Here is a 15039-nt window from a genome sequence, read left to right on the forward strand (position 1 = left end):
TTTCTAATTTTTTTTAATAAGTGAAGTGAGATTCAGGAAGGTAAAATGACTTCCTTTAAGTCTCATAGTAAATCCATGGTGAGAAGAAAGAAAACCAAAAACGGAAAGAAAAAACCCCACAAAACAACTAAGAGAAGTCAAAAGTGTTCTTTTAAGAACTGATCTAAGTGGGCTGGTAGCATTGACCTATCCCTCTCGCTTAGCTCTGAAAATGCCAGTCTGCCTCTGGACCTTGGCCGAGGCGGCCGTGTTGGACCATCGTTCCTCGCACAGTAGTTTTCCCAAGGGTGCCCATCAGAAAGCAGGGTCCAGCACCCCTTCTGCTCTCAGTGCTCACCGCATTTTATCTACACACACCTTTCTCTCCCTGGGCTGATATCCAGAGAGGAGGGATATGGGCCCACATGATTCCTTTGCTCTGGTCCCTCCATTTTACAAAATGAAGGAAAAAAAAACCATTTAGATTACTTTAGAGACCCAAATTACTATAGAGATAAAAAAAAACATACATTCTCAAAAATATTGTAGTTAGTTGGTATAGCACAAAAACACCTAATTATTTGATTCATTTAAAGAGGAATGTGTCTAATGATTTCTTTTTAGTGGCAGTTAAGTCAGTAAAACTAGTAACGGTGGCACAGTATGGGAGCAGGGCCTTTTCCACATGATATAAAAAGTTTTTCTTATGAAGTTGTATCTTCTTGTAGAAATGAAAATGATGAAAGAGAGATCCCCATGGAGTCATTTTAGAAACAGAGAGAAAAAAAAACACCTTTCAGCCAATCGGTGTGTCAGTCTCCAGGGTCAGAACACATTTGCCCAGGGACTTGTTGGTTCAAAGTGTCCCAGGAAAGATTTGTGTGCAGTTCTCACCATGTGTATGCTCATTTGAAAGTCTTTTTTCTGTTGTTTAAAATTACTAAAACCATCCAACACGGCAAAGAAATAAGAGAGGAAGAAGGCGATAATTTCCTTAAATTGTTGTTTTTGTCAGTGAGATAGTCTTCCCTCCACAGCCTAGCAAATAGCCAACAGCACATCATAAATTCTTTTGCTCTAAGACACACTCCCCTGATAGTACAGGTTGGTGGTCCCCCAGCTTAGTTCTGAGCACAGACGCAGGGTCTCTCAATGTCCTTGCCCACAAAGAAAAACGATTCATGTGAAGTAAGTTATGTTTCAGGAAATGTAACAGAAAGGTAGTTGCCCTAATGGTAATTGAAACTAGTAAAGTAAAAAAAGACAACTTTGGCTGAAAAAAATAGAAATGAAAAAATAAACTAATAAAGTAAAAAATAAATAAACGTCACTCTCTCCTTTTCATTCCCAAGTCAGTGTCTCGGACACCCTCATGCTGCTCAATGTCACAGCAGCCCTGGGCGTGAAGGCCCCATTGCAAGGCAACACTCTGGGATTCGAAAACGTGCTGTCGAAGTCATGGCTGTGAACGGGGACTTTTTGGTCGTCCGTAAACAGCTGCTTGTCAGCTTAGTCTGATCAGTTAAACCAGCTGGATCATCAAACTAGCCCGAGCCTTCCTTAGTTCAACAAGCAACTCTTTAATGTCACGGTCATACACAATTCATTACTTCAGTAGTATATGTAGAACTTGGGAAAACTAATCAAACGCGTGCAGGTTATCTGTAATGTAACCATAAATATAAAGTGTTACTCTTTTTTTGGCAGCTCACATTTCCCCTTGACCCTAGTGGTTTGTCGGGTTGGATTTTTCTTTCTTCATATCAAAGCCCACACCTCTGGTCACCTCCGCCTGCTGCGCTGCCCCCGCGCCTAGCGTCTTAACTCTAGTTGTGTCTGTGCTTCCACTCTGGCCCCTCTTCTCCCCCCTAAAAACGCTCCCATCTTAGAAAAGTATGGGATTGTCTAACCCCGATGCTGAGCACCTGAAATTAATACAGAATAATATTGAACATAAACTGTAATTGAATTTTTTAATTGTAAAATAAACAAGAAAAGAGGGCCCACCTGGAGGACCCCTTTAAAATTCAGATCTGAGCACCTCACTCCCCTTCTCCACGTCCTTATTCCGGCCTCCAAAGCGCTGCGCAGAGTGGCCCTGGACACCCCGCCCCCCAGCTTCCCCTCCTGGCGTTGCCCCCTGGTCACGCCACTCCAGCCATGCTGGCCTCCTCGTGGTTTTGGGACCCCACCAGGCCCACTCCCCGCTCAGGGCTTTTGTGGTGCTGTCCTCACACAGACGCCCGCTTGGCTCAAACCTCTGCTGAAGCGACCTCTCAGCACTCGTTTCTCCCACCGTCCTATCTGTAGTGATAGACTTTCGTTCGCCCTTGCTACCACCTCCCACTGCTCCCTATCCCCTCGCCTAGCTTTTGAATAGAAAATTGTTAGAGTATAGATAGATGATAGATAGATAGATAGATAGATAGATAGATAGATAGATAGATAGATAGATAGATAGATAAAAAAGAAGAAAAAGAAAGAAAGAAGAAAGAGAAAGAAAAGAAAGAAAGAAAGAAAGAAAGAAAGAAAGAAAGAAAGAAAGAAAGAAAGAAAGAAAGAAAGAAAGAAAGAAAGAAAGAAAGAAAGAAAGAAAAAGATATAGGTACAGATATATAGTGCGTAAGCTATTACATGGTTTCTGTAAAGTAAGTGATTTATTCTGTATCTTCTTAGGCACTTTTTTTGTCAGCTTATTGATTAGAAATTTACAGAAATTTTTCACAAACTATAACAAAACAAGGTCTTTTACAGTTCTTTTTGGCATTTGCGGCTTGAACATAATGGCACCGTAATTTTTTAACGACTAAATGAATTCCACATGAAGACAGTCACGCTCACTCTCTCTCCTCTCCCTTAAACCCACAGACGTCTTGCTGGAAATGCTTTGACATACATTCCCAAGGGAGCCTTTGCTGGTCTTTACAGCCTGAAAGTTCTGTAAGTAAACTGGACGTTATTTGCTGTATATCTGACTGTTGTGGTGAGTGGGTGCTAATTAACTTGTAAAGACTGAGTTCCGCTAATGAGCCATTTGGAGCCGTGCAATAATTCATCTGAATTCAAGTCTACCTTCATTGGTGCCACAGACCGATATTATACCTGACTGGATTTGTATGGAAAAAAAAACTCTCCTTCTTTAACTTTAATATCTAAAATTGTTTGCCTGTAAATAACCAATTTATTTTCAACTCACACTTTTAAAAGAATGTTTCCAATTTGTGTGTCTGTGTGTGTGTGTGTGTGTGTGTGTGTGTTATGAAGTTGGGGAGGGTTTCTTGAATTATTTGATCACCGAGTGAAGAAGTCACCATGCTAATATAATGAAATCACATCTTCAAGCCACTTGCAAAGTTTGTTTCCTTATGAATAAGGATTAGCTAAAATAACATACCAAGTTTATGTTGCCATTGTAAGTAGATGTGGAAAAGCCTAGTGATTGTACATTGAGTAATTGAGAAACGTTAATTCACTGAGGCATGTAAAAGTGGGTTTTCTTATTATTTAGTGTCCAACTTCCCCATCTGTTTATCAAAAACCTCATTATTATTGACTACCTCCTTCACTGAGTACCCGGTTGTTTAATTTTCTTTCAGTTTATTCTGTGTAGGAAAAAAGGAGGCACCTAGGTAGAGAAAATAAGTAACACAAGTTGGAAGTCAGAACAGAAAATTTTTCTCAGAGAAAATATCCTAACTTTATTTCCTTTCTTTGAGATAAAATTTAATGAACTCTAAAAAGGCATTGATATATTTTGCAGAGTGGAAATTACATTTTATTCACTGCAGGGATACATAGATGATTTAAGTTTAATATTTGTTAAGTATTAAATTTGTTAAAGGTCAAATTCAACAGCAGAACCATTTTTGGTCTGCTTAAGTGATTGGATCTGGCCCCCTCAAGCCTTGAATTATTTTTGCTATTAGGCAGAAATATTTTTAAATTGTCATATTGCCAAAGCCTAATGATAATTCATTATGTGGTAGAATTCCGAATTACAGCACCAACTTCAGGACACATATGTCTCCATGAACACAGCAAAATATTTGGAACCCTTCAAAATGTATCACGTAAATCAAGTTTGGATAAGACAAATAAGGTGATGTGTTTCCTGTGTCAACCTATGCACCTCTAAGAATTTCGACATTGTTAAATTAGGTACACTGGAACTGATTATTTCAACTCACTAAACAAAATGTAAATCACATGTACAGAGCCAGAGTGTATGTGTGTATGTGTGTCTGTGGTGTCTGCATGTAAAGTGTATCTCCAGCCATCATGGTTAGATGTGAATTGTGAATACATAATGTGAAAACATACAAATTATATAATATGAATAGCCATGAATTAGATATACACTAGGTATGATAATTATGTAGAATTATTTTACAATTTTGAATTCTCATGTTTAAATTGCTTAGTTTAGAATGAATCTTTTGGCATTCTTAATTTTCTAATAATATATTTCTAATTTTATCATACTACCCTAAACATGCATAAAATGGGAGACATTGTGTGTCTTGACCACGTGTCTCTCCCCAGCTCCCAGAACAGTGCCTGAATCACAGTAGACACTCAAGAAATATTTGTTGAAAAAATGATTCAGATTGATGATACAGAGAGAACAAAAAGTTTCTAGACTTGTCAACTTTTCTTCATTTTGTATTTAGAACTAGTGCTATATGTCTATTAATATGTTATCTGTTGTGTTCTAAGCAAAAAATATGGTCTTCTACCTGTCAGCGGGTTTTATGTACCCTGAATACTTCTGCTCACACCTTGCTGCTTCCTGTGGTGCATTTTGCCTGAACACTTCAGAGAGCTTTGGATTAATCTGAATTAACAGTGAAAATCATAGGTTAGATCTCCAGCTTGTCATTTTTATATGTACCTTTTCTGCCAGAAAAAAAAAAAAGAAATGTGGTATTTACTTAGACACTCTCATTAATCCTCACCTAACTAACCAATGTCTCCTGTCTCCTATAGAGTCAGGGGTTCAGCAAATGCTAGTGACTGTGACTCTCCAAGTGTCATTAAACAAATTACTGCTGGAAATACAATGATCAATAAGTGCGGGCCACATCCAAAAGAGCTTATAATCTAGTGGTAGATCATGGGGTCAAGATAGTGGAACCAAGGCAGACAAATAGATCACCCTTGATTCTTCTAGAAAGTGTGTCTCGAATTGTGTGTAGAGCACTATGGAACTACAGAGGTTGGGAAGAATTTAGTTCAATCTGATAATTAACATTCAGCTTCCTGGGAGAGATGTTTTTACAAAGAGATGACCTAGGAGTTGAATGTTCAAGCACGACTAGGAATTAGCCAAACAAATAAGGTGGCTGACTAAGGAGACTATATGCACAGAGACACAATGGCAAGAAATACCTGGGAAGGACTTCCGCCAAGATGGAGGCATAGGTGGAAACACTGTACCTTCTCGCACAACCAAGTTTAAAAACAACAAAGTTTTAGCAACAAAAACACAGCCAAACCACAGAAAATTGAACTGTACGGAAGTCTGACAACAACGAACCTTTCAGCCAGACTGGTAAGAGGGGCAGAGCCAGCAGCAGAGCAGGGTCGGGCAGGAAAGATCCACCAGACCTACCCAAGCGCACAACCCAGGTGCACAGGCAGCCGTGGGCGGATCCCAGGTGTGGAGTAGCAGCGAGCGGACCCAATGAAGGCACAAGGCAGCAGGCTGACCGCGGTCACACATTTGCATGCAGATAAACTGGCGAAGGAGCAAGCAGTCAGACAGACCTCTCAGGCCCCAGCAGCAGGAAGCAGCAGACAGAACAGCTATTGCCCCCCTTTAACCCCGCCCCCACATACAGCATCACAACCCATCGACCTGGGTGCCCCACCCCTTGAACACCTAAGGCTCCGCTTCTAATATGTAAGGGGCATGAACAGACCAAAACATGGCTCAAGAAGAACTCAAAGCCCCAGAGCCTATAACTCTAAGCGGCCAAGAAATAGCCAAACTTTCAGATGCACAGTTCAAAACACTGGTGATCAGGATACTCACAGAACTGGTTGATTTTAGCCACAAATTAGAGGAACATATGAAGGCTAAACTAATTGAAATGAAGGGAAATGCACAGGAAACCAATAGTGATGGAAAGGAAACTGGGACTCAAATCAAGGGAGTGGACCAGAAGGAAGAAAAAAATTACCAAACAGAAAAGGATGAAGAAACAGGAATTCAACAAAATGAGGAGAGGCTTAGGAACCTCCAAGACATCTTTAAATGCTCCAACATCCGAATTATAGGGGTACCAGAAGGGGAAGAGGAATAGCCATGAGTGGAAAACTTATTTGAACAAATAATAAAGGAGAATTTCCCCAATCTGGCAAAGGAAATAGACTTCCAGGAAGTCCAGGAAGCTCAGAGAGTCCCAAAGAAGGTGGACCCAAGAAGGAACACACAAAGGCACATCATCATTACATTACCCAAAATTAAAGATGAAGGAGAGAATCCTAGAAGCAGCAAGAGATAAGGGGACAGTCACCTACAAAGAACTTCCCATCAGACTGTCAGCTGATTTCTCAAAAGAGACCTTACAGGCAAGAAGGGGCTGAAAAGAAGTATTCCAAGTCATGAAATGCAAGGACCTACATCCAAGATTGCTCTATCCAGCAAAGCTTTCATTGAGAATGGAAGGGCAAATAAAGGGCTTCCCAGATATGGTCAAGTTAAAGGAGTTCATCATCACCAAGCTCTTATTATATGAAATGTTAAAGGGACTTATCTAAGAAAAGGAAGATAAAAAATATGAACAGTGAAAGGACAGCAAACTCACAGTTATTAAGAACCACGCCTAAAACAAAAGCAAACTAAGAGGACAGCTACATCAGGAGCAGAACCATGAAATGGAGATCACATGAAGGGTTAGCAGCAGGGGAGTGGGAGTAGGAGAAGGGGGGAGAAGGTACAGAAAATAAGTAGCATAGACGGTAGGTAGAAAATAGGGGGGAGAGCAAAAATAGTAGGGGAAATATAGAATCTAAAGAACTTGAGACACATGGTCATAAACTAAAGGGAGGGAATGGTGGGGGAAGGGTGTTCAGGGTGGAGGGGAATGAAGGGGGGAAATAGAACAAGTGTAATGGCATAATCAATAAAATATCTTTAAAAAAACAAAAAGCGGACTTCCGCCAAGATGGAGGTTTAGGTGGATGTGCCGTGCCTCCTCATACAACCAAGTTTAGGGACAACTAAATATTAGCATCAGAAAACACAACCAGAACACGGAAAACTGAACTTTTCGGAAGTCCGCTAACAACAAATTCTTCAGCCCGACCGGTAAGGGGCGAAACCGGGGCGAAACCGGCGTCTGGTGAGGAGCTGCAAGGGAGGGCTTGGTCGGACCCGGGCGTGGAATCCAGACGCGCGAATCCAGACGCACGGGTTCCAAACCCAGGATTGGACCTAGTGAGCGACCGAGCAACCCACCGGGTGAGCGACTGCAGAGGAGACAGTGGGGAGGCGGTGCAGCGAGTTGACTGCGGTTGCCTAATTGCACGCGAGCGAGGGAGTGGGCGGTTGGACCGGCCGCAGTGGCGATAGAGGGCGCCGCCATTTCCCCGCTCTGACCACGCCCCCACATACAGCGTCACAACCCAGCGACCTGGGAGTCCAAGGCGCAGTTTCTCACATTTAAAGGGCCAGGACAGACCAAAAATGTCGCAGGGAGACCTCAAAGCCCCAGAGATAAATCTAAGCGACGAAGAAATAGCAAAACTCTCAGACGCACAGTTTAAAACACTGGTCATCAGCTTCCTCACAAATCTGGTTGATTATAGCCACAAATTAGAGAAACATATGAAGGCTAAATTAAGGGAAATGAATGGAATTCCACAGGAAACCCATAGAGATGAAAAGGAAACTGGAACTCAAATCAATGGAGTGGACCAGAAGAAACCAAATAATGGCCAAACAGAAAAGAGTCAAGGAGCAAGAATTCAAAGAAATGAGGAGAGTCTTAGGAACCTCCAGGACATCTTTAAACGCTCCAATATCCGAATTATAGGGGTACCAGAAGGGGGAAAGACACAACCACCAGTGGAAAAACTATTTGAACAAATAATAAAAGAAAATTTCCCCAATCTGGCAAAGGAAATAGACTTCCAAGAAATCCAAGAAGCCCAGAGAGTACCAAAAAAGTTGGACTCAAGAAGAAACACACCAAGGCATATCATAATTACATTAGCCAAAATTCAAATGAAGGAGAGAATCCTAGAAGCAGCAAGAGCTAAGGGGACAATCACCTACAAAGGAGTCCCCATCAGACTGTCAGCAGATTTCTCAAAAGAGACCTTACAGGCAAGAAGGGGCTGGAAAGAAATATTCCAAATCATGAAATCTAAAGACCTACAACCAAGATTGCTCTATCCAGCAAAACTTTCATTTAGAATGGAAGGACAGATAAGGTGCTTCTCAGATAAGACCAAATTCAAGGAGTTCATCCTCACCAAGCTCTTATTATATGAAATGTTAAAGGGACTTATCTAAGAAAAAGAAGTTAAAGAAACATGAACAGTGAAAGAACAACAAGCTCACAGTTATTAACAACCACACCTAAAACAAAAGCAAACTAAAAGAACAGCTAGATCAGGAGTGGAAATATAGAAATGAAGATCTCAAGGAGGGTTAGCAACAGGGGAGTGGGAGGAGGAGATGGGGGGAGAAGGTACAGAAAATAAGTAGCATAGATAGTAGATAGAAAATAGATGGGGGGGGCAAGAATAGCATGGGAAATATAGAACCTAAAGGACTTGAGACACATGGACATAAACTAAAGGGGGGTAATGGTGGGGTTGGGGGGCAGGGTGGAGGGGAATGAAGGGGGGAATAGAACAACTGTAACAGCATAATCAATTTAAAAAAATAAATTAATTTAAATTAAAAAAATAAATAAATAAAATTAAATTAAATTAAATTAAAAAAAGCAACAACAACAACAAAAGAAATACCTGGGATGAACAAGCCACTTGAGCATTTAGGAGAAGGTGGAGAGTATCTAGAGAAGAGCCCAGAGAAGTAGAAAGAGTCCTGGTCACAAGAATTCCATATGTCCTGTTCAAAAACGCATGGACATTATTACATTCTAGGCACAATGAGAAGTGAAGAAGGAGTTGCAAGCAATGGAGTGGCATGTTTGGACTTCTCAGTGTAGCTAGATCACTGTCACGGTGAGGAGATTCCAGAGGGGTAAAACCCCTGCCAGGAATTGTGTACACTCTTCCCTTTACTTTGCTGACTTAAAGATGAATATCCTAGGAGCAAATTCAACTGCCAAATATTTTGAAAGTATTTCAGTGTTAGAGCAATGGTTCTCAACCATGGTGGTGGTTTTAGAAAAGTGTGAGTGTATCTTTGGTTTCCCATTTGATACCTAGGAGTAAACTGTCGTGTGCTGTGCAGCCCAGCCCAGCATAGAGTTCCACCTGCCACATTACACTTGACTTTGGCCTGCCCCTCCACACCAAATGTAAATCCATAATACTTTCATACCTAATAATACTAAAGGTTTTTCCAAGAAGTTCTGCATAAGACTAATAATTTGTATGGAAAAAAATTAATGGAATAAACACGATCTCTCAAAATGAATAATTAATTTCAACTTTTGCATCATGTCTACTCTCCATATTACATTATTTCTAACCACATATTTAGTTGACAATGCTGTTAGTGCAGTAGAACAAATACCCCAAACACCAAAAAACAATTAAAAATATATAACCATGGAGATGTTAAACTTCTTCCTAAAAATGATTATCATTAAATTGGTAGGGAAACATGAATCATAGGGCTCTCATTGAATATTATTAACAGAGGTTGCTTTATAAATGTTTTGTATTATGGCCTTTTAAAATTTTTGGAGCAAAATCTATATTGTGACAATTATATAATCATTTACTTATTTGGGGGTGGCCTGTTGCTTTTTTTAAAAATCTAACTCTTCCAGTATCCAGCTTCTGTGAGGGCAGCTTCATGCCTACTTCTTTTCCTATCTCAGCCTCAATTTCCCATTGCCTCTGTGAACTATATTCTCCAGGGTCTCTTGAAGGGCTGGAGACCCATGTTTGCTTCAGTGTATGATGGAGTTTTTAGATAGGATAGATGTTTTTTTTGTGATGCTTCAACCCTGTCTTGTCCTGAAAGAGAATTATTTTGACACTAATCATTGATAAGAAACACTTATTTGTGATAATATCCATGTTCATTTGTAAGAATGTCACACTTCCTCATTTCTCCACTATGACATCTGTAATTTGTCTTGGCATGCTGTATTTATTTTAATAAGGGCTATTTCCTCCTTTTTCTTATAATATATGTGTTGTATATGATACATCTTTTTTAAGTCATTATTTTTAAATTTTTTAATATATTTTATTGATTATGTTATTACAGTTATCCCATTTCCCCCCTTCATTCCCGTCCACCCTGCACATCTCCTTCCACCCACATTTCCCTCCTTTAGTTCATGTCCATGGGTCATAAGTTCTTTGGCTTCTACATTTCCCACACTACTCTTGTCCTCCCCTGTCTATTTTCTACCTACCTTCCATGCTACTTATTCTCTGTACCTTTCCCCCTCTCTGCTCCTCCCACTCCCCTATTGCTAACCCTCCATGTGATCTTCATTTCTATGGTTCCCCTCCTAATCTAGTTGTCCTCTTAGTTTTCTTTTGTTTTAGGTGTGGTTCTTAATAACTGTGAGTTTGCTGTCCTTTCACTGTTCATATTTTTTATCTTCCTTTTCTTAGATAAGTCCCTTTAACATTTCATATAATAAGGGCTTGGTGATGATGAACTCCTTGAACTTGACCTTATCTGGGAAGCCCTTTATCTGCCCTTCCATTCTAAATGAAAGCTTTGCTGGATAGAGCAATCTTGGATGTAGGTCTTTGGATTTCATGACTTGGAATACTTCTTTCCAGCCCCTTCTTGCCTGTAAGGTCTCTTTTGAGAAATCAGCTGACAGTCTGATGGGAACTCCTCTGTAGGTTACTGTCTTCTTTTCTCTTGCTGCTTCTAAGATTCTCTCTTTCTCCTTAATCTTGGGTAATGTAATGATGATGTGCCTTGGTGTGTGCCTCCTTGGGTCCAACTTCTTTGGGACTCTCTGAGCTTCCTGGACTTCCTGGAAGTCTATTTTCTTTGCCAGATTGGGGAAGTTCTCCTTTATTATTTGTTCAAATAAGTTTTCCACTGGTTGCTCTTCCTCTTTCCCTTCTGGTATCCCTATATTTCGGATGTTGGGACATTTAAAGATGTCCTGGAGTTTCCTAAGCCTCTCCTCATTTTTGTGAATTCTTGTTTCTCCCTTCTTTTCTGTTTGTTTTTCTTTCTTTCTTCCTTCTGGTCCACTCCATTGATTTGAGTCCCAATTTTCCTCCCATCATTATTGGATCCCTGTGCATTTTCCTTCGTTTCACTTAGTGTAGCCTTCATTTATTCATCTAATTTGTGACCAAAATCAACCAGTTCTGTGAGCATCCTGATCACCAGTGTTTTGAACTGTGCATCTGATAGGTTGGCTATCTCTTGGTTGCTTAAAAGTATTGGCTCTGGGGCTTTAATTCGTTCTTCTGTTTGAGCCATAATTTTTTGGTCTGGTCACCCTTGCTAGGTATGAGCAACAGGGCCTTAGGTGTTCACCAGGGCAGGGAAACCCAGTGACTAGGTTGTGATGCTATATGTGGGGGTGGGGTCAGAGGGGGGTAATAGCATTTGTTCTGCTCTCTCTCGGATTTTGGTTCCTTCTCCCACTTCCTACAAGCAAATTGGGCCCTTCTGGTGCTGGTTCCTGGGTGTGTGGGCTTGTGTACATTCTAGGACTCTGTGGGTCTCTCCAATGAACTCTCCTGTGAGGCTGGGAATCTCTCCCAGCACCTCAACCCCCACTAGTGTTTTCAATCAGTGCTTTTAGGCTTTATTTCCTTGTGCTAGGGCCCTGAGTTGTGTGGTCTGTCTCGCTGCCTGTGTTTTGCCTGGTTTATCAGCACGCGAATGTGTGACCGCATTCAGCCAGCTTCCTTGTGCACCTCAGTGGGTCTGCTCATTGCCTTCCTGCACCCAGGTCCACCAGCCACCACCTGTTCCTTCTGAGACTCCTCTCCCCTCAGCCACCGACTCCACCTCTCTTACCAGTCTGGATGAATAGTTGTGGACTTCTATACAGTTCAATTTTCTGTCAGTTCTGATTTTTTTTTTTGTTTCTAAATTTTTGTTGTCCTTAATTTTGGTCGTGTGAGGAGACATAGTGTGTCTACCTACGCCTCCATCTTGGCCAGAAGTCTGATACATCTCAACTCTACTTCTTACCCTAGTATCTGTCTAGACCTCTGTTCTCATTGTCCTGTTCTCGTACAGAAAAGCTTCTGATCATGTTATTTTTCTCACACCCAACCTTATTTATTAAAAGTACAGACAGTCATCTGACTCATTCAGATAAATGCTCCTAGGATAGTCACATCTAAGCATCATGTATAAAGTGATACATATATCACTTAATTATAAATTACTCTTATTTCTTCTTTATAATACAGTTAGAACAGTACACTATGTTGACTTTTTTCTTTTCAATGATATATGTAGATAGGTTATATTTTTATGAATTTTATCTAGTATAATAGATGAAGTATTATTGAGTCTAAAAGCATTGAGAACCACAGTGCTGGAAGTAAAATGCTGAACAAGACAGACCTGCTCTTACCCTCATGGAAACTCTCAAATGTTTTATAAAGCCTGAAAGTCATGGGAAGAGGAAATAACTGATTATATTGTCTCATGACAAGAAAAACAATATAAAATTAATATTTGTCTGGGGCCCTGACCAATATAAGGAGGGCAAGGAGCTCATATGTTAAAAAAAGAGGAAGGTGATAGTGATACAATCCACTGAGATGGGCAATGCAGAGGGAAGCGGCTGCCTTGGCTCAGACTATCTAATAAACAAATTGTTACTGTGACTCTAGAAGGTCGCTGATGTTTAAGATTATTATCCCTATAAATACTGACCTTCACAAAAAATAAGTTATTGGTTCTGTATTCCAAAGTACCCAGTCCAGTGGGATTCTGAACCATGCTGTCTTCAACAAAGGTTCATGTTCTGTGGTCATTTGGTCAAGGAATGGCTCCTTTCCTACCACCCTCTACCAGAACCAAACCTTGCAGAGGCAATGGGTAAAAGCAACCAGTAGAAAGGTCACAATTAGCCAAAGTTTCCTCATTCCCACACAGGTCCAGAATAGAGCCTTGATCGTTTCTTGATGCCTACACACAGGATAATTAGGCAGAAGAAATGCCTAAGGATCAAGCCATAGGTTGTTACAAAGTCCTCATTCAATATACTATCTCATCTCCCTCTGCTTCACTCACTGCCCATATTCTTACTTAGTCCTGTTAGCAGAAAAGGAAACCAAAAAATTGTACAGTTGGAGTCACACGGGGATGTTGTATGGAATAGTGAATATTTTAAAGCTCTTCAGGGAAAGAAATTAAGAAGCTATGAAGTCATCCTTTGTCTCTAGAGAAAGTGTTTCATTTTGTTTTCCTTCCCATATGTGAATGAAAAAAAATGAGGCTGTAAGTGGCTAGACCCATATTCAGCTCATGTACATTTTACTTATATCCAATGTACTAATAAAAGAGTATTTGCAAAAGAAATCAGCAGACATGTTGGAAATGTTTTCCATTTTAATTGCACTCCATGGTGCTGTAAACGCTTTAATTGTTTTGTCTCCCACTGGAATATCTTGAACAAAAATACAATTTTCTAATTAACTCACTGGAGACTTTTAAGGATGCAATGGAGATAGAGATCTTGCTCTTGTTTTGTCATTTGAACATCATTAAACAAAAGTTCTTTATTTAGAGAAAAATCAGGACTTCAATTGTTTTTTTAAATTACATTTCTGGTGTTTTACTGATAGCATTAGTTAAAAAATTAAATTTTTGGAAAGTAAGTCAAAAGTAGCTTTAAAACTTACTAGTAAAGTTTAAGTTCCATTTTCTGAGGCCATATGTATAAAGTTGCTGAAAAATTTTGAAACTATTTAATGAAGGAAAACAATCTAAATATCTACTATCTTCTACCCCAGTTTTATAATATTTTAGAAAGACCACAAATTAATACTTTCACTGGTTAGCAAAGTATAGAAGAACAATGCAATGTACACTTTGTACCAGCAATATACTGTCTATAAAGTTTAAATATTGATTAAGTTCATATTTGTATCTTATCATCACTAAATTCATCATTCAATCATGAATGATGTAGAAAACATTTCTATGAAGTTAAAGTCATATATCAAAATGGCTCAGAAAAATGTAAAATAACAGAAATGTAAATTTTTGATGTTCAGGTAAATTATGCAACATACAGCATTCAAGCTACAGTTTTTCCAAATTTCTAATTAGCCATTGAAATGTGAGATCTCCCTCAAACTTGACTTTGTAAAGAATTAATATATTTTTAGACCATTAATTTATGAAATGTCAGTGAATTCAAGTTTAACATAATGAAATTATTTGAGTAAAACTATTGGAATACAAGTGACACAATTACATTCCTTAGAAAACAGAATCACAGCTGTGGTGAGAAAAACATACATTTTATGACCTCCAAATATTTTTTATATCTTATTGTATATGAGCTCATATTTGTATTTATTAAAGTATAATAAAAGCCTTTATATTTTAATTCCCACACACCTTATTAATCAGATATTATTTTATTCCCAGTAAATAGATAAAAGATCAAGAGTCAGGGAGCTTAAATGCTTTGCTTCCCAAGACTTAAAATGTAAGGCTTATCTCCAAACTCAGTGCAGCCTCAAGCTCATGTGAAAATATTCTACCAGAAACACTTAGCATAGCACAGGGTGGGTCTCAATGTGTGCTGCCTTGCCCAGCAGCACCAACATCAGCCTGGGAGTTTGTTGGAAATGCAAAATCTCTGGCCCCTACCCAGACCTACTGAACAGTGAACTGTGGGGGTAGGGCCCAGCAAACCATGACTTAAACCTTTCGCTGGATTCTGA

General features: G+C 39.6%; 1 protein-coding gene across 3 annotated transcripts in view; it reads left to right on the top strand.

Moving 5' to 3' along the window:
- LGR5 (leucine rich repeat containing G protein-coupled receptor 5) overlaps positions 1–15039 on the top strand; it is a 153435-nt gene that overhangs the window by 68930 nt on the left and 69466 nt on the right. For all 3 annotated transcript variants that reach the window (XM_037132167.2, XM_037132168.2, XM_037132170.2), the window contains exon 3: positions 2848–2919. In XM_037132167.2, the coding sequence (XP_036988062.2) occupies positions 2848–2919 (72 nt within the window). The remainder of the gene's footprint in view (positions 1–2847; positions 2920–15039) is intronic.

Source organism: Artibeus jamaicensis, unplaced genomic scaffold (assembly GCF_021234435.1).
Source record: "Artibeus jamaicensis isolate MK-2021 breed Jamaican fruit bat unplaced genomic scaffold, CSHL_Jam_final contig_233, whole genome shotgun sequence".
NCBI lineage: Eukaryota > Metazoa > Chordata > Mammalia > Chiroptera > Phyllostomidae > Artibeus > Artibeus jamaicensis.